The sequence below is a fragment of the Microtus pennsylvanicus genome, chromosome 17 (genome assembly GCF_037038515.1).
Source record: "Microtus pennsylvanicus isolate mMicPen1 chromosome 17, mMicPen1.hap1, whole genome shotgun sequence".
Taxonomy (NCBI): Eukaryota; Metazoa; Chordata; class Mammalia; order Rodentia; family Cricetidae; genus Microtus; species Microtus pennsylvanicus.
This window is the reverse complement of record NC_134595.1, coordinates 5,573,708-5,596,586: the sequence shown is the minus strand read 5'-3', so window position 1 is coordinate 5,596,586 and position 22,879 is coordinate 5,573,708. Positions and strand designations below refer to the sequence as shown.

Genomic DNA, 22,879 nt, shown 5'->3' with positions numbered 1-22,879 from the left:
ATGTTTCTCTTTGGGTACCCTAAACTGCCTGCAGGATATCCCCCTCATACAAATCTAAGCCTCTCCAGAGAAGGACTCTCAATACCCCTACCACCAAATGCTGAGCACACAATCTTAACAGCTTATGGAGTAAAAATATTTGAAGAATTATTAGTTAAGAATTATAGTGCTGGAGCTGTAAGCTTAAGGCCCTGGGTTCAACTCTAGAACTGAAAAATTAACTATAAATTGGGAGATGAATCTTACCACAGACATAAACTAGTGAAGAACTATCTACAGTGTCACTGGGAAGAAGACGACTCTTTGAGCCCTCTCAACAATCTTTAAAAACACTTTAGAAGTATCCATTCATTTGCAAGAATACAGCCATATCAGACAATGGAACAGCCTAAAGTATGTTAAGACCCATATAGTCCATGGTCAAATAGTGTCACTGAATGAAGATCAACAGCAACATTCTTTAAAACAGAATACCAAAAACTTAACATTCTTAGAAAACAACAAAAACCACTAATTCAGATGCGCCTTCCTTTCCTCCTGTAACTAATGATTCCTATCATACTGTCACTTTGCCCATCAGTATTCTCATAAACACATGAAAAACGGGGCAGGCAAAAGACACAGTTGAAAGAACAGAACATGGAAAACTACTAGAAGCTCACAATCAGTAATACCCACATGGTAGATAAAACGGGTTCTGTTTCTTTCTAAAAGCACTTGCTCCATATCAAAATGCCCCAGGTGTTGTTTTTGAAAAGTACTATTTTAAAGACTTTTTTCAAACTAGAAGTGTTTTTCTTTCTTTCATTTCTTTTCAAGATTTTAAAAATTATATATACAGTGTTCTGCCTGCAGGCTAGAAGAGGGCACCAGATCTCATTATAGATGTTTGTGAGCCACCATATAAATGCTGGGAACTGAACTCAGGACCTCTGGAAGAGCAGCTTGTGCTCTGAACCTGAGCCATCTCTCCAGCCTGCCAGAAGTGTTTCAATTATATCTAAAGCTGTGATGTTTCTTAAGCTATTCAGCTACTATGTGCACTTTTATTACCTGTGTGTTAAAGTACATACTTTTATAAGCCCAAAAGGTAAATACAACATGAAAAAGGAAACTGATTTTCAGTGAAAGCTTTTATTCCAATGGAAGATACCTTTTAGGGTCACTATTATAGGCTGAAGATCTCAAATCAAAATTCCTTGGGACAGAAAATACTGTGTGTTGGCTAGTGTTTTTTTGTGAACTTGATACAAGCTAGAGTCGTTTTGGAAGAGGAAACCTCAGTCAAAAAACATCCCCATTAGACTGGCCTATTGGCAAACCTGTGGTGCATTTTCTTGATTGATGATTGATGATAAATGGTCTGGCTCACTGTGGGTGGTGCCACATCTGGGCTGACAGTCCTGTGTGCTATAAGAAAGCAGGCTGAGCAAGCCATGGAGAGCTAGCATGTAAGTAGCACTTCTCCATAGCTTCCTACAACACACTTCCTGCCCCCTGCCCCATTCCTGCCCTCAAGTCCCTTCCATGATGATGGGCAGAACAATCCCTTTCCTTCCCAGACTGCTTTTAGTCATAGTATTTCATCACAGCACAAGAAACCCGAACTAAGACAGTGGGTTTTGGAAGACTGACACATATGTATGTAAATATGTAGTATGCATTCACACATGTGTGTACATATACATACATATATATGTATGGATTTCCTGCGGATGGGGCCCAAGTCTCAGCACAGACACTTCTGTCTGTGCTCCTCACACAAAGTCTAAAGGTAACTTTGCCAGTTTTTGCTCTCTGTCTGCTACTTCATCTCATGAGGTCAGCTGTGGAATTTTCCACTTGAGGTTGGCACTCAAAACGTTTCAGATTTCAAATAAGGAAGTGCAACTTGTATTAAGGAATAACAGCATATACATGGTAACAATTAATTTTGACAAAAAACTTAGACGAGAATAAAAATGAAGTCAAAATAAAATATAGACCTTCTGGTGATGCTTCACCCATCCGCCTCATATACATGGTTTCTAATCATGCATGTATACTGGCTTGTCTTTGGAATACTAAAACATTTCATTAGATTCAGTCTAATCCTAGTCTCTCAGGAAACACCAAACACTGCCCCCATCAGGCTAGACTCTGAACTCCTCTATTCAACTCGGAGCAGCCACTGCTGCCCCCGCTGCTGCCCTCTTCAGGCCGCACTCCTGTCCAGATATCCAAACTTTCCCTTCTGGGAACTAGACAATAGCACAAGTAAATCTCTGAGCAATGCCTGTAACATCACTGTAAAGGGAACTTTGTCTTGATGGTGACTGGGAACTTAATAATTGTAATTACTACTTTTGCTGGCTTATAACCGCCATAAACTACACTAATAAATCTAAGCCTACAAAATGTTTTTTTTAAAAAAATAAAGCAGCAAAAATCACTACTAATAGGTGGTTCCTAAAATAGAGACAAAGAACAACATGTATCATTATTCAGTCAGCACATGTATGCATGTGCACATGTGCATGCTTAGTGCCTGCAGAGGTCAGAAGAGGCCTCAGAACCCCTGAAACTGAAGTTGTGGGTGGTTGTGAGCCACCATATTAGTGCTGGATACCAAACTCTGGTCCTCAGAAAGAGAAGGAAGCACTCTTAACCAGTGAGCCTTCTCTCCAGTTATATATGGATTCTAAATTCATTTAAACATCATGGACTGACCACAAACTTATTTCTTTATGATATTTCATTTGAATTAAATAAATAAAGGAGTTTCTATCAAGATGCAGGAAACAGGACTAATAGAATTTTTTATATTAAAAGATGAAAACTAAACTGGGTATGGTGGTGTATACCTGCAATCCCAACATCCCAGAGAGGAAGACAGGAGGGTCAGGAGTCATAAAAATTAAACTGGGTATGGTGGTGTATGCCTGCAATCCAACATCCCAGAGAGGAAGACAGGAGGGTCAGGGTATGGTGGTGTATGCCTGCAATCCAACATCCCAGAGAGGAAGACAGGAGGGTCAGGGTATGGTGGTGTATGCCTGCAATCCAGCATCCCAGAGAGGAAGACAGGAGGGTCAGGGTATGGTGGTGTATGCCTGCAATCCAGCATCCCAGAGAGGAAGACAGGAGGGTCAGGGTATGGTGGTGTATGCCTGCAATCCAGCATCCCAGAGAGGAAGACGGGAGGATCAGGAGCCATAAAAATTAAGATATATAAATAAAGCGAAAAAACCAGAATCACTATGTTCTTGAAACTATAACAGAAAAGTATCCTGAGGATGGTGGAAATTAGTTTCGACCTAAACTGCATCTATAGGAGAGATTCCCAGGCCAGATCACTACAAATACTATGTGTTTCTTCCCAAGGAAAGGTGTTCCAGCACAGTGTAAGAAGACAAAGGGAAACATAGAATCCAGCCATTGAGGAACCAGTACAAGAGAGTAGTTATGTGAGATCCCAGTAACTTAAAAGCCATAGCCATAAAAAAAGAAAAGGAAAAATCGAGAGCAGGCCTCAGCAAAGCCCAGCCTCACTGACAGAGGACGGCAGAGGCTGTGAAGGTGTGCCGACAGGAGAAAACTACAACACGTGCATTTTAGGAGATGGGAAATAGTTTTGATAGGCATGTGACAAATAGATGTCTGTTAAGATGGGCAAGTGCAATGGTCTGGAAATGAACGGAAGCCGGGAGACCAGTCAGGGCTGCACACTGAGGGTGGGTGAGCTAATGTGGACTAGAAAAAGGAATTCACCGAGAGGAGAGGGAGGCAGCACAATCAGCAGTTAACAACGGGCAGCCACAGTGAAAACACTAAGGTGTGTGTTGAGGAAATAATGGTCACTTCAATTACAAATCAGACTAAGGGGCAGAGGAGACGGCTCAGCAGGTCGGAGCTCTCCCCTGCTTGCAGAGAACCCAGCATTCACAGCGGGCGGCTCACAACCACTTTTAACTCCACTTACAGGGGATTTGATTCCCTCTTTGGATCTCTGAAGGCATCTATACCTATAAAGTACACATATACTCTTGCAGGCACATACACATAAATAATAAGTACATCTTAAAGAAATCAGGATAAAAAAGGAAAAAAATTCAGGCATGTCTCTGTATGATAACCATGTTATGTAACTATGAGTAAGTAAAATAAAAATGGTATTAAGTCAGACTTTCCTAGGTAAATTTATTATCTGAGAGGAGGTTGTAGAAAATGTACAGGAAGTCTACACTAAGCACTGCATCCCCACTGTATCACTGAAGACATACTTGTAATTCAAATACCAATTTCTTAAGTTTCCAACTATTTACTTACATGGTTTAAATGGTTGCTCTTCCTCTTTTCACGCACTAAGAATAAAAAAAATTAACTGATCAATTCTGATACAAATGCCACAGAAAAATAAAAGTAGCTGTTACTTATCTGATGGACTACCAACATGCAAAGTCAGATAAAATTCAATTCTACTTTAAAAAAATAGTTCTACCAGCATGGTCTACAAGAGCTAGTTCCAGGACAGGAACCAAAAGCTATGAAGAAACTCTGTCTCGAAAAAAAAAAAATAGTTCTAACAAAATAAATTTGTCAAAATAAACTGCATAAAGTATATCGAAAAACTAAATTTTATTTTTAACCTAGTAGACAATGTAGTAGGCACAAATGAGAATTTTCATATACAAAAGAAAATGACAAACCACATTAGGGCAGGTGAGAGATTCAGCTAATAAAAACATCTGTCATACATCTAGCACTAAGCCTACCTTAAAGAGCATCTCAAAGGAGTGTGCTAAACTAACTGAGCAGGACATCTACGGCACACACACTCCAGAAAGAGAGCCTTGGCCACACTATTTCTCCAGTCTCCTCTGTGAACATTAGACTGTACTCTAAGACACATACGCCTTCCCACTAATGGGGGGCAGGAACAGACAGCTTTTATTTTATTTTTAGGGTTTTTCTGTGTTGCCCTGGCTGTCCTGGAACTCACAGAGATCTGCCTGTCTCTACCTCCTGAGTGCTGGGACTAAAGGTGTGCACTGCCACCTCTCAGTTAAGATAGCTTCCACATGTGCGCAGAGAGATGCGGCACCACTAACCAGAATCAATAGTTCAAGACAGGCAGACTCGACAAGCTATGAAAAGCAGGCCTGCAGCACCCCTCTCTTCTTAACCTGGGCTGCATACTTGCATCATTCCCAGTATTATCATAGGATCCTCACTTCTCGTAGTCAACAATGGGAGTGAGCTTAACCAAACATTACAGAAAATAGTATGGAAGAATCCCACAGTTCAGACTCTCAACCTAAGGCAAGCATGATAGAAAATTCACATACCAGCAAACCTTCTAGGAAACATTAGGATATGTTTGCTGTAAGTTCTGCTGCAACAAGACAAAGAGGTTTTAAATAGCCTGAAATTTTTGAGTCACATAAATCTGAGTGTGACACAGGCTTACAGAGTGTGGCACTATATGAAATGGGTCAAAATGACCATATATAACACATTTGTTTTGGCATTTCACCTAAAAATCTAACAGAACCCTAAACTGTATCATTTGTCTTTAAAACACACTACTGGATTAGGGAAGAGAAGGAAAGAGGCAGACAGTTGTAAATCCATGCCACTTCTAAATTACGTATCTGCACTGGCAACAAGGTGGGGTGTGTCTACAAAATCCGCAGGCTGTCCCTGAGTGATGTCAGAACAAAGCATACCATCACATATCAAATACAAGTACATTAAAAGTTTAAGTCAGTGTATAAATTCCAAGAAATATTTCCAATAATGTATCATACTGAATAGAAATGGTTTCCAGGCTTCCCTCGGTGGGGAAAAGTGTCTTACCATCTGTCTGAGATTTGCTGAGGAAAATTGTGCTTGCCCTGGGGTGGTCAGAAGGATTTGATTCCAAAGCTAAATCTGCAGAAGGAAAGAGAAAGACATGATTATTTGTCTCAGAAGAAGTGAAGGTGGTTTTGAAAATCATGATTAACACTTCTAACTTTGAAGAGAAGGGTTTCCAGACATGAACATGAGAAAATAAAAGCAATAACAAAAATTCTTTGGAAAACTGCAGAATCTCTCCATTCATGTGAAAACTACTATCTATGTCTTAGACTCTTTAAATGTATTTCTAAGTAACCTCATGAAACTTTAATAGAATCATATATATATATATATGTATGTATGTATGTATGTATGCCCTTCCCTCCTACTTATCTAACATATGTGCTGACGTTACTAAAAGTTTCCAAACCAGCCTCAAGTCAACTTAACTGTCAGACACAGCTCAATATATCAAATATGCGACAACAAAGACATCAGGTTTTTATAAACATTCTTTAACCACTTGATGAACTCTAATTTCATCGGACAAGAGAACTTGTTTAGTTAGCTGTTTAAGTGGAAGCAAGCCATCATGCAGATGTAAGGCTGCATAAAAATCAATGGCCTAACCCACCTAACTTTCATGAATACAAACTGATTTTTAACTTTTGGCCTCAATCTCTTAGGCCGCACTCACTCACTTCTTCTTGCAGTCTACCTTGGGAGCAAGATGAGATCATCTATTTAACCAAGGCCACAAGATAGACTTTTCTCTCTCTCCTCTCTCTCTCTCTCTCTCTCTCTCTCTCTCTCTCTCTCTCTCTGTTTCTGGGTGTGTGTGTGTGTTTGCTTTCTGTTTTTCAAGACAGGGTTTTTCTGTTTAGCCCTGGATGTCCCTGGACTCTCTCTGTAGACCAGGCTGTCCTTGAATTCGCAGAGATCTGCCTGCCTCTGCCTCCCAAGTGCTGGTACTAAAGACATTCACTACCATTGCCTAGCAGAAGACAGATTCTAAACTAACCATAATGAACACTTTGCCATCACATGGAATAAGGAAAGTTGTAATGAGAAAGGAAAAAAACTATGGCATTTCTGAGCAATGCTCATCTCAAGCCACTTAACCGGTCTTGTCAGAAACTGGAACAAGATCCGGGCAGAGAAATGGTATGGCAACACTTCCTGAGTCTTGCCAGCCAACATTCTACTCTTGAAGAGGGGGTTTAGTGGTGAATCACAATGTACCTACTACATCCTTGGCTTGTACAAAATACACACTTAACAGTCAGCTCCACTGGGCTGGAAAGTTGGCTCAGCAGTTAGCATACTGTTCTTTGGGGGATCCAAGTTCCATTTCTAGCACCCACATGACGTGGCTCACAACTGCCTATCACTCTAGCTCCAGGGGACCCAACGCTCTCGTCAGGCCTCCTTGGGCACGCGCACTTGCTCATACACCCCAAGAACAAAACCTAACTCTAATAGCCCTACTCGACCAGCACTACTGTCTAGCTCAGCATTTCGCAAATGCATACACTTGGAACCCCCTTCCTTCCTCCAAACAACAAACACGGAGTCCTGCATAAACGTAATTCAGGACTTCCTTGTAGAACAGGAATTGGAATCACCTACTGTATTTTATTTTTAAATTATTTATTTAGAGATAATATCACACTTTGTAGTTTGAGCTGGCTTGAATTCTTGGATCTTTCTGCCTGCCTCAGGTTCAAGAGGGCTAAGATTAAAGGCGTGTAGCAGTTGAAGAGAATTATTCTAAAGGATGCCCCACAAAATTACTTGTAAGGTTTTCTGACATCTTTAAGTGTGAAACAAAGTTCGCTACGTGGAAAACAAAGCCACGTGTGCATGAAGCGACAGGCAGAGATCTAAGCTGATCTAATTAAAGCGACAGAGGACGACCTCCTCCTAAAAATCAAACATATTGCCATTTGAATTAAAATGTAGCTTGCAGATCACACGATTAAAAACAGCTTTTGAAATAGCTATATCATGTAGCGGTCTCTGTGTCACAATCAAAGTTCTTCATAAAATTTCAGTAGACGGGGCTGAAGTCATACATAGCTCAGTCAGTGCAGTGTTTCCCTGGGTTTGATCCCCAGACATGGAAAAAAAGAAAATCTAAGGAATTTCACGAGTACAAGAAAATTAAGTATTGAAATCAAAGAAAACTGTTTAAAACATGCATGTAAATCGAGTGGCGAGAGAGATGACTCAGCAGTTAAGAGCATTTGTTCTTGTAAAAGACCTTAATTTGGTTCCCAGCATTCTGTTGGGCAGCTCACAATGGTCTGTAACAACGACTTCGGGACATTTAACACTCTTTTATGGCCTCCCGGGATACACATATGTGCGCGCGCACACACACAGACATACACTCAGGTACACATACATTCACATAAAATACATTTTTAAAAAAGCCAAATGATAATGTACAATTTTGGACCTAAAGACAAAATCTAAGGCTGTGATAAAATCAAGAACATGTCTTGGAGAGAAGGTTTTGGAGTGGGCACATGTCCCAGGGATGGCCAGTCTATCACAACTCTCAAGACTTCGCAAAGTCCAAGACAAATGTGCTGGAGGGCATTAGCTAGTTAGGAGACGCAGTGGTTTTCGGGAGGAAAGCCTTTTCAGCAGAGAGGAACCAAAATGCATTCTGAGATCACATAATTCACAGGTCAAGCTAAACTTAATTTAGTTCCCTCTGAACTCCTTGTGAGTACACACTGATTTTGAGATAGATTTCCACTGATGCATAATTATAAATAACATAGTTAATCAGTATTATGGACCACATTAAAAATGAGATGGATAAAAGTCTTCCTTAGCAACAGAAATTAGCAGAAGCTAAAATAACACTTCATTAAAAAAACTACCAATAGATATACTCACAATAATGAACTTTCAGCTATGTTTCTTGTAGATTTTTACAAAAAGTTAAAAATAGTGTAGCTCAGTGCTTAGATACCTGCCCCTGGGTACTGAACCACAAGAAAACAAAACCTCTTATCAGTTCTAAACAACACAAAATCTCTTTTCAGCTCACAACTTGTGTTGTATTAAAGAAAATCATTCCTACCCTCAAAGTATTTATTGTTGAATAATGTATAATGATACAAGTATTATTCCCATTCTAGCTTAGCCAGTCCAGTATCGGGGATTTAGACACAAAATTCTGTCTTTATGAGTACACAATACTTTTTTTTTTAGTACACTGTATTTTTAAATAATGCTGTTTATCTCTTTAAGAAAGACCTTCCAATGTGGGCTCATAGTTGGGTAATTTTCATGGCTCCAATATACAACACGACACAGCTTTCCAAAGAAGTAAAGGCACAGGCTGAGGTATAACTAGCAATTATGTCAGTTCTCACTGCTATCTTAGTTTTAGATACTTAGAAAGATTCCTGATGTTTGTGAATGAGGAACATTACTGTGACTCTAGCTTGCATATATTTGGTTACAGGTTGGCCACTCTCCCATAGTTAAAATATTTTCATATTGATCAGCTTTTAAAAAATCACTTATATAAAGCCTATAGGAATTATATACACCAGGGCTTCAATGCTAATTTGCTTAGCGTTTTGAGAAAATACAGTTGTTATGTAGCTACCATAGTTTTCCATGTAGTATGTACTTTCCACTTACTATAAGCACCACACGCTGCTATTTTACACAGAATGGAAATAAGCCAGTAGACAGTGGCCCTATATACAAACTATATTATTTCTGTACTCCCTTAACTCTATTCCCTAGAGCCCATGGAGACGCTGGTGAGTCATACTACTCTACTCACTATGTACCAGAGGCAAAATAACCAACTACAAACCAAAGCATTAGGATCCACAAACACACATTCTGCACACACACTTGGATTTAAGAAAATGAGAACACACCAATTACCATGTATCTTCTATGTAAGCAGAGCTGGTGAGACAGCTCAGCTGATAGGGGTGCTCAATGCACAAGGATGAGGACCAGAATGTGAGCCCCAGCACTCATGGACAGTCAGCACCTAACACTGCATCTGTGGTTCCAGAAATAGAGGTAGAGACAGGCAGACTCTGGATGTCTTAAATAGGTGGAGCAGGAATGAGCAGGAGCACCCTTTCCTTGACTGTCACATATGAACATGTAGTACACACACATACACGGACACGCCTCTCACAAAGAAACCTCTAAGAATGCTCTCAACTAGGACAAATAAGTCAAGACAAGGATTATGATTAAAATTATGATTATGATAAAATTATGATTAAGATCCACCATTTTTGAATTATCAATTAAAGTTGCAATTCAGTTTGAAAGCAATAGTAGGTAAACTGCTTTTCCTTTAGACCAAGAATCTATACCTTGTATAATCCACCTTAATCACATATCAAAAATACTAAAAAAAAAAAATCCACTCAACTTAGAATAACTAAATGTAGTGCTGAAAGCTAAAATGTTAACATTACACAATCATAATCCATCACAAAATTTCCTTATCAAAATATTAAAGAAGGCAATGGCCAAGACATCGGCAGATAGAAACAGCACATTTCAGGTGTGGGGGAAGTTGATTCCAACATAGCAATTTCAATATATCACAGTTAAATAGAGTATGTCAGCAGTTCCTGGGTACTCGTCTAAAGACTTAGTCTACTCACTGACATGCTTCATCATCCCTTAACATGCATGTACTGTACTAGTTTTGTGGTTTTCAACACAAACATTACAAAATTCACAACTGCACTGTCAGATGAATCTATCACAGAGTCTACACTTTACATGGCTTACCTCAGCGGAGGGTCCTCAATCTAGAGGTCACTGCTGCCCAGCTTCCCTAGCCTCCAATGAACCATTCCACTTCTGTGCCTGCCTCTCCACCAGCTCTCAGTATTCCCCTGCCCTAAATCTCAATCTATGTTTTAATGGCTGTGATCATCATATATTGAAACTTTTTTCCTTAGTCTATTTCTTGAGAGGGTTTTATTCACTTAAACTTTGAAGATCATTTCTAGGTTACACAATTACTACCTTCACTTCATTGTATGTTCCTCAACATTACTGTTGGAACATCAAAGCTCAACAGCCTCAAAAGAAAACAGAAGACAGATGACACCCAAAGAAGCCCATTTTGAGTCCTCTTCTCTAAGTTCTAGGCTGATATGTTATACAACTGGAATTACGATTCCTGTACTAATTCCAAACCCTGAGAGGATAAAATGAAGTGCACAGGACACACACAACACATTACAAAGTCTTCACACCCACAGAAGCAAACAGGTCAATGTTGCCATCTCGTTGGAAAATCTCTATCAAAGCAATTCTTAGGCAAACGTGTATGTGCTTTGGCCAACAATAGGTAATAGGGTATATACATAATTACACAAGATCAAGAATTCCAGTGTTTTTTATAATTGAATATATATTTTCCTTGCTGTTCTCCATACATCACTCCCAATCCCTTTCATGAAATCTACCCTGAAGATGGCTCTAAACAAATACCTCATTTATTTTATGGTTCTACAGGTCCACACTTACTTTTATAGATAAAACTGCATCACCATGTAGATATGCCAGTTTATCTTACCTGTCTCTTACTGCATATGAATTGCTGCCTATCATCTTAATAAAAATAATACAGCAAGAACTTTGAAAATATGTTGTCTCACATGATGGTATATACATCTTTAGCATAAATTCCTTAAAGCAGGGTTTCTAGGTTAAATAAACTAGCAATGTTGTTAGATTTTTGCCAAATTCCCCTTCATGGAGTCAAATCATTCTGCATTTAAAACAGCACTATATGAATATAACCTTCCTTATACCCCAAAGGAGGAGCTGCAGCTTCCATTCACATTTCTCTCATGTGTGAAGTGTAAGGACCACCTGTACTTCTTCTTTGTCACGTGTCCATTCATCTTTGTTACTTTTTTATTTACTTCATTGCCTTTAGCCAGCCTAGTTTATTCCCTAGGCAATAATGCTTTTTTTGTTCAAGTCACCACTGGTTTTCCCTAAATTACTGCCCAGACTCCCAGCTGGTCTCTTGCATACATCATAGTGCATTCACACAAAGCCACTAATCTGGTCTTTTTCACAAAGAACTTGTTTCCCTGTGTATAATTCTCCAGTGGTTTCCCAATACAACCCAAGTTCACATTGTTGTCAAGGCCAACTTAGCATATAAAGGCCTAATCCACCATCTTTCTTTAGGCATCCCTTTCTCTCTACTGTGTCTCTTCCTTTCTGTCATTTACAGACACCAAGTTTGGTCCCATATAAAAAGCTCTCAAGGGACCTGTCTTACAGGGAAGTCTCCCCTCACCCTCTATTGTTTCCTTTCCCTTTTAGGAAAGTCCACACATTACTTAAAGACAACAGTCATCTTTCACCACCTCAGTGTAAAACTGTCCCTCTCCCAATCACTGCTCTCTCTGGTTTTCTTCCTACCGCTCACTACCGTCTACTGATGACTCGCTACTGTCTATTCCCAGCTGTCTCAGAGTTAGGAGGGACTTCCTTTTCTACCACTGCCTCTATCTGCAGCACTGCCTAGCCATTCAAGGTGCTCAATACACACATTTCAGGGTACTCAGACCAGCCGGGCATCTTTCATTTTCTCCTATTTCTAGACTCCTCGGTTTGTCATCTGAGATCAGCATTACTGACAGACCTCTCAGAGCAGCGGCTATTCAGAAATAAAGACATGAGATAGTTTACTAAGAATCATAAATCTAATCAGAGAGTTAATGACTACTAAAAAAAATCAGTGTTACCATCAAACTGTCTGGCATAAGAACTAAATACCTTTAACACTAATGACACATCATAAGGCACTAAATTGTAAGATTAAATATACCACCTGAATTCTATCCAGAGGTAGAACACACCAATCATCAAAATCTGTTTTTATCTTATGAGAGTAGGCATAATTTCACAATGAAAGATGTCTAACCATATGAGACTAGTGTATCTGATACTACAGCTATTCAATGGTATACTAAGAAGTTAATAAAAAGCTTGCCATAGGGCACTGTGCACTGTCTTCCTGGAGCATGCTCTGGGGATGAAGCATTGTTCTGGGGATAGGAAGCACCACACACAATCTCATTTTTAATAAAGGAAAATGTTTTATTTACAGGCATATGAAAGGTTCAAGAAGATGCAACACCAAAATATTGATAAAAATGGCTTATCTGTGTTTTCTATAGCTCTTACAAACATATTAAAAAATGGCTAATAGCTACTAGAAAGGGGAAAGAGGTTCAGAGGTTTCCCACATATTTGCCAGTTCTTTCCAAGGGTGACTTGAGAGAGCACTTTTTTTTTTTTTGGTTTGTCAAGACAGGGTTTCTCTGTAGCTTTGGAACTATCCTAGAACTCACTCTTGTAGACCAGGCTGGCCTCGAACTCACAAGAGATCCGCCTGCCTCTGCCTAAAGGCATGAGCCACCACCGCCCGGCTGATACAGCATTTTTTTTTGTTTTCTTTATTTATTATGTGTACAGTATTCTGTCTGCATGTACACCTGCAGGCCAGAAGAGGGCATTACAGATGGTGTGAGCCACCAAGTGGTTGTGGGAACTGAACTCAGGACCTCTGAGCCACCTCTCCAACCTGAGCTCTTCTGACCAGTGCAATAAGCATAGTTCCTAAAGTCAGAACATGAAAGTTGAATGAAAGGCTGAGAAAAGAAGCCCAGTACCCTATTTTGTGTTACTGATGTCACCTTCAGTTATCAGACATGACATTAGAGCCAATGATTAGGAAATACTAATCTACGTACTGTGGAAGTTCTAGAAGTGACTTTGAATGCTCCAGAATAAAGCAGATCATTTATTCATGATTTTATCTAAGAAATCAAAAAATTCAATTCTTCTCTATAAATAAAAGCTACTTTTAAAGCTATTTCTCAGTTTCCAAGGAAACTGGTATAAAATTTTCTGAAATATAGAAATTAAAAGCAAACTTTCAATGTGTTTATATATATTTGGTATTTTCAGTCAAATGCAGCACTAAGGATCAAGCCAAGGGGTCTGTACTTGCTGCGCAAGTACATATCATACCATAAAGTAGTCCTCCAGACCTAAAAATGTTTAGAAGAAACACTGGAATGTTAATGGGAATATTAATAAACTTAAATTCTGTGCTTGCATTTTTTTTTTCAAAATTTCTGACTTAGCATTCCTTATCATATAGGTCTATGCTCACACACCTCTCACCAGTCATTCTTAATGTCAGCATCCTCAGCTTCACCCATGGTTACCAGAACATCCCATTTACATAAGCAGTGAATTCAGGCCACATCCTTACCTCTCCCTTCACTCACTCTCACTGAAAAGAACACATATGAGATCTCCAACAAACGCTGCCTTTCCATCAGTTACTTGTATTGTAACTAAGACAGGGAAGGACGGAGCTCTACTATACAGACCCATTCTCAAGAGTCCAACCCAGCACATCCGCCACACCTCCACACTAGTCTTGAGAACAGTTCCACACAGAAGCAGCTTCAGTCCTATCTTAACCCTGCGTCCTCATCAGCAGTACTGAGAATGCAGACAGACTTCCTTTGTATTGCAGGGGGACAAATGAGCACACATGAAATTGTGTTGTAATCCCTCAAGAATTATAAAAAGGTCCTATTTGAATTCTCACCCAACACTACCCACATTCTAACTGGTTTGTAAACCCAGAGGCTTCCCTTAAAACAGAACAGTTTTCATAAACACACACACACACACACACACACACACACAACAGAGGCATGCAAGCAGCACACTGTTTAAGGATACAATTATTTTTGCATTCTTTTACAATATTTAAATATTACAAAAAGTTACAAAAGTGTATCGATCATGGGCCTTAAGTTTATTTTAACATGAAGACACCAACGGTCCAGCTAAAGTTTAAAGAAGGTAATAAAAGGAAATCATTTGTAGCATTTAAGTGAAACAAACAGGTCAATCTGGCTTAAACACTTGATGATACTTTGTCTTAAAGTCTGTAGCCTTCAAGAACCATCTTGTTATCCCGTATTACTTCTCTCTAGACTCACAGGTTTTCAAGTTTTTAATTATAAAGCTTCAAGCACTTCCGCTTCTCCCTCTTACTCGCCCAGCCCACCCTCCAGCGGTTCAGGATGCTGAACTGGTCTTTTACTTCAACATGCTTAGTGCTGAATAAAATTCTCCAGGCAGGGAGGTAGGGAGGGAAAGGAGCCATGGGAATAAACAGTTCAAGCACCCGAGTGCTTCACCCTCACTCCCAAACCTTTACATTACTAATTTAAGGCTAAATTTTAGCTTTAGACTCCTTAGAAACGTCTGACCAACAATCTCTTCCCAACCCTCTTCCTTTGGTTTTAAAGTGGCGATGTATTTATCAAAACGAGAACTTTAAAGTGAGCAGAAGTCCGAGGGTAAACTTGAGCGTGTTGCGGGGGGGGGGGGGCGGGGGGAGACACACACGGACTGACGGGACTTAAACGTAGCCCTGGAAGAGAACATTGGCATCTTTCACAAAAGCCCCTTTCCCAATCTCCTTTCTTTCTGTGCTCCAATTAAAACCACCTATATTGAAGATACTTTTAAAATCCTATTAATATCAAACACATTTCTGTGGCAACCTCTACTTCAACGTAAGTAAGAAATCCTCAAATAGGCTGACTCTGGACTGCTTTAATATCAGTTACCTAACTGGTTCCAGGGAGGAGGAACCATTAGGTTCTTACCTTAGGTACCATGTGGCTAAATAAGGACAGGGAGATAGGATGGCTATGCCGAGGTTAAGGTCCTGGGAGTTTTATTAGGAAAAGGGGCACTTACATACAGGCACATGAAGTCTTGATAAAGTCCCACTGGACAGTGCCCAGCATTACAAAGAGGAAGTGGAGGGGGCTGCAGGGTCCCAGGTCGGGATGAGAACAAGAACTGGGCGTAGGGGTGGGAGAGAAACTGGCCAGCCGCGGCCCTAGGAAGAATAAGGGGTGGAAACGCGAGCCACACACAGCCTTCACCCCCGGTGCCCAGGCCCGCGCCAGCCTACTCCGGGCAGTGAGGAACCCGAGGCGGCGGCCGCCTCCCACCTCCCTGCGGGACCCCGGGAGAAGGTGGAGGCCAGAGGTGCGCCGCGGCCGGGACGCGCACGCTGCCCCCTCACCTTCGGGCATCTCTCGGTCGCTGATGTGCTGCAGGTGGTGCCCCTCGCCGGCTCCGAAATCCAAGTCGGAGGGCTCCACGGCCGCAGCGGGCGTCGGCGCTACCGCCACCGCGTCCCCGGCCGCCGCCTCGTAAGTCTCGGACTCGTAGTCGGGCTCCGCCGGCCCCGCACGCCGGCCCAGCTTGGGGCTGGCATTGGGGGACACGCAACAGGTCAGCGTGTTCCCCATGGGGCGCGTCCGCTCCGCTCGGCCGCTGCCTGCGCCTCCGCTCGCCCCGGACTCCGCTCCCGCCCCCTCCCCCAACAATGGCGCGGTCGGCGCCGGCAGCCCCGGGCTGAGCGGGGCTGCGCCCGCCCGCACTCGCCGCCGCGCCCGCTGCGCGCCCGCTCGCCCCGCCGCCCGGCCCGGGGCAGGGCTCCGGCCTCGGCCGCACCCCCGCCGGCTCGCCGCCGCCGCCTCCCCACAGCGGACTAGTCTGCGAGGGCGGCGACCAGCCCGGCTTATTTAAAAGGGGTGGGGACCCGACAAGCGCTGGGAGACGCAGCCACTGCGGGCCGAGAGCGCGGCCGGAGCTCCTCCTCCTTCCGTCGCCGCCTCCAGACTGAAGGCCGCTAGCCGGCTCCTGCCAACCGGAACGCGCCCCGCGGTCACCTGGTGACGGGCGGCCAATCAGACCCAGACTTCCCTCCACGCGCCCGCCTACGGCCCAGGCACGTGACTCGCAAAGCCCCGCCCCGGCTCTCAAGCCGCGCCGCGCGGACTCGGGTTTGCATTCATCGTGGGCATCTTGGAGCCGGGGTCCTGGGCCTGGGCTGCGGCTTGGGCTGCGGCCGAGGCCGCGCTTGGTAGAGAGCTGGTTCTGTCAGCAGCGGGGCTCCTCCATGTCTGACAGCTTTCCCTTGCTTACCCAAGTAAGTTGCACCGGACTTGGCCGGTTGTATACAGCTAAATGCTCCCGTCTTCCCAGTGTTACGTTTTCGCTTGCAGCTTAACCATAGCAACTCCGGGGCTCTCGTCTCACTCTCAATAAAGAGTTGTGACTGTACCTTGCACGAGGCCCGAGGACACGTCACCCTTCAACTTCCTCGTACGTAAAAATAAAGACTAAACTCGTCCCTCCCAGCTCAGAGAACGTGGGAGCCAGCAGATCACACGTCGCCTGTTTTCTCCTATCTCCAGAGAGGCGTTTCCAGATTTTCTTTCTTTAACTAGCAATGCCGAGAGCAGTTTTCTCCTACAAAATTGAAAACCACGCGGTGGGGTACCTATAGTCCTAATTCATGGGGATGGTAGAGAATAATTAACATTTAGCAAGCGTCATGCACTGGTCACCATGCCAACGGAGTTCCCTAACTCTAAAGCAATCCAATGTTACATCTCCCAGATTTTACCGAGGTTGGGGGAAGGTGGGAGTGCGAGATGCAGAAATTAAGTAACTTCCCCAAGGTTACATAACTGCTCAGGCAGAAGCCAAAATAGTCTGGATTCGGGTGATCTGGATCCTTACACACACGTTAATGTGATTGTCTCACAGTACCAGTAGAAGGAAGTCACACTTGGGGAAGGTGACGGAGACCTGGTATTTGGTGGTGTTTAAGGAAGAGTAATCGTTTCACGTGCGTTTTTAAATGCTTTCTCTAATTGAACCTTCAAATTCATTCTCTGTTCCAGGAGTCCAGACTCCCAGTGCATTGAGGCAAAAGAGAAGCAAAAATTTGGAGAATCTAGCTGTCTGAACTTGGGATGCAAACACATCTCTATGATGCCAAAGTCAGTGGTGTCGAGAGTTTGAGTTTTATACTGGAAATATTTGTTGAACTCTCGCATGAAATTGAAAAGTCACGATCATATAGATTCGTGACTAGATCACGCTGGCCAATAAGAAGGAAGGGAATTAAGGACTGCTTAAGGATCATATTCCTTAGGGAGCATATTCTTTCTGGCAGGAGGGAAAGACAGTTCCAGCCAAGGGCCGTGGTGACTGAATGGGGACAAAGAACTTGTTTATGAGGTTAAATAGGAAGTACTTAGCTATTGGATATAGAGGGAGAACAAAAGGAAAAGGAAAAAAAAAAGATGTCTAAGGTTCTGATTAAGGGGACTCGGTAGATTTGATGCTCACCCCCCTCCCAGACAGTTAATGGAGGAAGAATAAGACTGGAGAAGAAAATAGTTTTTGACCTTAAGCTATGTATGGAAATGAATGTCTGGAAGTTGAATGTGAACCTCTGTAAGTTGTTCCATCTTGTGATAGCCCAACTTTAACTCTTTCAAAAATAGCACTTACACTAAAACAAAAAGAGAGTAACTGGGGGAAGTTTTCCTACAGTTTACATTCTAAGACTGCTTCTTTGATTTACTGGTTACTTCCGTGGAACCACTTGGAATCTATGGTTTTAGTGTGCGAGTAAGATAAAACTGTTCAAAACACAACAGTGGAAGCTGTATTAAAATCAGAGAGTAGAGGAAGTAATTGAAGTTGTGGTTACCTTAAGATGTCTGTTAAAAGGGAGGTCTCATGCGGGAGTGAAGGAAGGAAACTTGGAGAATAAGGAGTTAAATGGTGGTAAGGAAGGGCTGCTAAGATGAGCTGTAGCTGATCGTGTAGATCTCATCCTACAGTTCCTTCATGGACAGAGTGCTCTGCTGCCATTGGCTGAGGAGCGGGGTGGCTGCTGAGGAGCGGAGTGGCTGCTGAGGAGCGGGGTGGCTGCTGAGGAGCGGGGTGGCTGCTGAGGAGCGGGGTGGCTGCTGTGGAGCGGGGTGGCTGCTGTGGTAGCGGGGTGGCTGCTGTGGAGCGGGGTGGCTGCTGTGGAGCGGGGTGGCTGCTGTGGAGCGGGGTGGCTGCTGTTGTAGCGGGGTGGCTGCTGTGGAGCGGGGTGGCTGCTGTGGAGCCGGGTGGCTGCTGTGGAGCCGGGTGGCTGCTGTGGAGCCGGGTGGCTGCTGTGGAGCGGGGTGGCTAGCGGCCTTATGTGCAGGTTAGATGGTGACAAGTAGGGCAATGGATAGATGAGAAAGTGTATCACTTGATTTTCTTGTTCCTGACAGAAGCAACTTAAGATTTATTTTGGCTTACACTTTACAGAGTCCAGTCTGTCAGGGTGGGGAAGGTATGGTGGCAGGAGCTCACAGCCTGCTTCTACTCACATTCTAGTGATCAGGGGCAGCGCATTTCGGGAAACCAAAAGGGTATCACTTTCAGAGCCCATCCCCAACAAGCCGCATGTTAGCTAGAGGTACAGCAAAGGTTCTACCAGCTGGGGACCAAGGGTTTAGACACTGGAGCTTACAAAGAACATTCCACATGGAAACCACACAGGGAATGAGGCGAGGCTGGCCAGGTTATCTGGGTTAGGTGAGCTGGGGAAGCATAAGCCGGGGTGGGGCTTGGGAGACCTGTGTGACGTGGAGAGGAAGTTTGGGGAAAGTTCACTTTGTGACTCCTGTCTTCCTGTAGGTTTCAGTTGGGAAATAACTGTGGAAACAAGGAAGTATGTGTAGATGTCTACAGCTCCCAGAAATCATGTTATACTTCATGAAAAACAAATACCACTGAAACGGGCAAATTTTACGTCAACATGACACAAGCTAGAATCATCTGAGAGGAGGGAATGTCAGTTAAGAAAGCGCCTCCATGAGATCAGGCTGTGTGCAGACTGGCAAGGCATTTTCTTAGTGACTAGCCTATTGTGGGTGGTGCCATCCTGGGTTGATGGTCCTGGCTTCTATAAGAAAGCAGGCTGAGCAAGCCAGAATGAGCAGGTCAGTAAGCAGCACTCTTCCATGGCCTCTCCATCAGCTCCTGCCTCTAAGTTCCTGCCCTGTTTGAGCTCTGTCCTGACTTCCTTCAGTGATGAACAGTGATCTGGAAGTGTAAGCCAAACAAACCCTTTCCTCCCAAGTTGTTTTCATTCATGGTGTTTCAGCACAGCAATAGGAGCCCTAGTTAAGACACCATCGCTCCTCACCTCCCGATACCACAGTCAGAGGAAGCTGAAGTCCTTGTCTAAATAGCACAGTATTTACGTATAACCTACTTGTGTATTCAAATACATTGTCTCCTGTATTTCAGATCACCTCTAACACCTAGTGTAATGTCAGTGCCATATAGATAGGTGCAGTATGGTGATATTTATAGAGTAATGACAAGAAAAAAATGTATGTGCTTGGTAGAGATGCAAGTTATTTAAAATGTTTTCAATTCACTGCTCACTGAACCCATGGAGGCAGAAGCCACAGATGCTGGAGCACTGATGCCACTTCCCTCAAATGTGGGCAAATTGAAAAGGAGTTGGAGCAAAATCCATGGAGCCCAACTCTAAACAGGTATATCACAAAAGAGGAAGGTGGCATTAGTTACTCTTTCCAAGAAGTTAAAAGAAATAGCAACATTTTAGGAAGAGTAAGCAGAAATTAAGGAAGTACAATATATTTGTTATAAAAAAAAAAGTATGGGCATTTGCAAACCCTCTAGCCACATGTAAGACCACAAAAAGGACCCAAGGGAGTATTAGTCTTTAAACTGGAAGAAGAGGTTACCTCAAAAGTCAAGAGAGCAGAGGAGATTAATTTTTAATTTAATTCTGTTTAAAGCGTTTAGTTGAGTATTGATGACCCCCAAAAAAAAAAAGAAGAAGAAAACATTAATACATGAGAAACCACGGTGAAATGTGAGTATTCATGAGGCCTCATTTCCGTAACCAATGTCTAGTTAATCCTGAAGACCTAGTGATTGTGCGAAAATACTGTTGGAAATTCCAGAAGTATCACTGCATACCATTTTATATGTCTTCTGTTGACTTAAGGAAATGTCTAAGATCAGATTACAAGAGCGTACCCGCACATAACAATAGACTACACAAACAGATACGCAGGATGTGGAAAATTAAATGATTAAAAACAATAAAAAATATTGTAAGCCATTGTTTTGGAAATATTTAACTTTCAAGGAATAGTAGAAAACATTATGTTTTTAAAAATTACCCATCTTTCTGGAAGGTGATATACAAATAACAAAATAGTAATTCTGTGGTCATTCTTAAGTGAGAACTTGAGTCTGTGAGAGAAACTGAGGCTCTGTTTATGTATGAGTCTAGTATATTCAGTGATGGGTCTTCACGGATTACCTGCTCAGTTGAGGAGAGTCTCTAGCCATGGTGTCTTTATTCCACGTAGCTTAAAGAAAGGAAGAAGACAGGAGATTGTTCAGAACACCCATATAGCATAGTATTTCTATATCATTGGTTTAATCTTTCTTCCTGTTAAGGCTTTTGTGTCAAGTGTTTTATCAAAGCAATGAAGTATGACATCCTATTTATTCATAGAGTAGGATTCTTTGGAGGAGTGATATGTGCATATATATTTTTCTGATTAAAGAATCTACAGTTACTGTCATATTCAAAGTCTGTAAACAAAATTTTAAAGAATTATTATAACACCTGGCATGATGCACATCAACGTGACTTCTCTTGTTCTTAAATTCAAATAATCATAATCTGCTTTTTCAGTAATTCAGACATTTGCTGGTACTGGTAGGCACATCTTAATAAACCGTCTCTGCATTCCTCAACCATTCTCCCGGCTTCTTTCCTTTCATAGTCCATGGGATGAGAATGCTGATTTATTTGAAACGGCGCTCTGAAACAGACTGTCAGTTCATCCCGTCAGGACGGCGTCTTTCCCCAAACATCCTCTGCGATAGAGTTCCTAGTATTGGGTATTTTATGTGGACAGCTCCAGGGAAAACTTGCATTTGGAGAGAGACCGAGCGTTTCCTTTTGCTTTCCTAGCTATCTCATATGGTCTGTGTGTTTCTGTGGGTATTTTATCTCCCTCACAGCAGCTGCAGCTGAATCTACTGAGATTTTAACTACCTTCTGCAGCTCCCCTGGCCTGCAGTCAGTGCCACACCGCTGCTCAGGCCATGGCTTGGCAGGACGTCCAGTCCCACTGGCACCAGCCCTGCTGCTGCTGCAAATGTGCTTTTTAACTAAGTCTCTATCATTCATATGTGGGGTGAAAACCTGCTGGCTCACAGAGGCCAAGAAGCAACCAGCTGACCTTCAGTTTTGGCCAGAAACACAAAGTGAATCTTCAAGTTCCTCCTTACTCCTTCCTGTGTGTCTCTCTATCCATATTCCTGGCTCTTCCTGCTCTCTATGGCTAATTCCTGCCATATAGACACTGGCTCACCTCCCTGATCCAAGGTTGATTTTATTAACAAAGAATGGGGTTTCACAGTGCAGTCAAATATCCCACAACATTCTGGTTCACTTGTCTAGATTCTGCAGAAATCTAAAATGTCCCTTAGCCCTTAGCTCTTCTCTTAGATATGTCGGGGGAGAGGAGCAGTGTTCAGGGTTTTCTAAGTCAGACAGCAGCTCTGCTCCCTGTTCCAAGGACTTCGATAATGTGTGATCGCTCAGGTTTGATGGGAGAGTCCACCTCTACACTTGATGAGGAATAAACACTTGGGATCTATTTTGGAACAAGACGTCTACAGCTGTTCCAGTCACTGTAGGAACAGTTATTTCCTTCATTCCTGTTGCTGTCTCCTCCCTCCATTATCCTGCCTCAGTGTTTATTTCTCTTGTGTGATATCTTAGGACTTTAGACTATATCAACCCTTTTTATATTTACATTTTCAATTTTATTTATGTGCATGGGCATTGTGTCTGCATAGTATAGTGCTCTTGAGGGTCGTGGAAAGGCATTGGATCCCTGGGACTGGAGTTACAGATACTTGTGAGCTGCCTCATGGACGTTAGGAATCTGGAAGAGCAGCCAGTACTCTTAATGGATGAACCATCTTTCCATCCCTACTTTTATTTTTTAATTATGTGTGTGTGTACACACAAGTGCAGGTTTCATGAAGTCTGGAAGAGGGTGTT

The 22,879-nt window shown here is 42.5% G+C and overlaps 1 protein-coding gene across 2 annotated transcripts in view; it reads right to left on the bottom strand.

The window, feature by feature from the left end:
* The window catches only part of Ccnyl1 (cyclin Y like 1), a 33,112-nt gene extending 16,646 nt beyond the window's left edge, over window positions 1-16,466 (bottom strand). The window contains exons 1-3 of one of the 2 annotated variants that reach the window (XM_075951442.1): window positions 15,989-16,466; window positions 5,839-5,913; window positions 4,309-4,343 (exon numbers count right to left, since the gene is read on the bottom strand). In XM_075951442.1, the coding sequence (XP_075807557.1) occupies window positions 4,309-4,343; window positions 5,839-5,913; window positions 15,989-16,217 (339 nt within the window). In that variant the 5' untranslated portion in view covers window positions 16,218-16,466. The remainder of the gene's footprint in view (window positions 1-4,308; window positions 4,344-5,838; window positions 5,914-15,988) is intronic. The other variant, XM_075951441.1, reaches the window with a different exon arrangement.
* Between the last annotated feature and the right edge of the window lie 6,413 nt (window positions 16,467-22,879).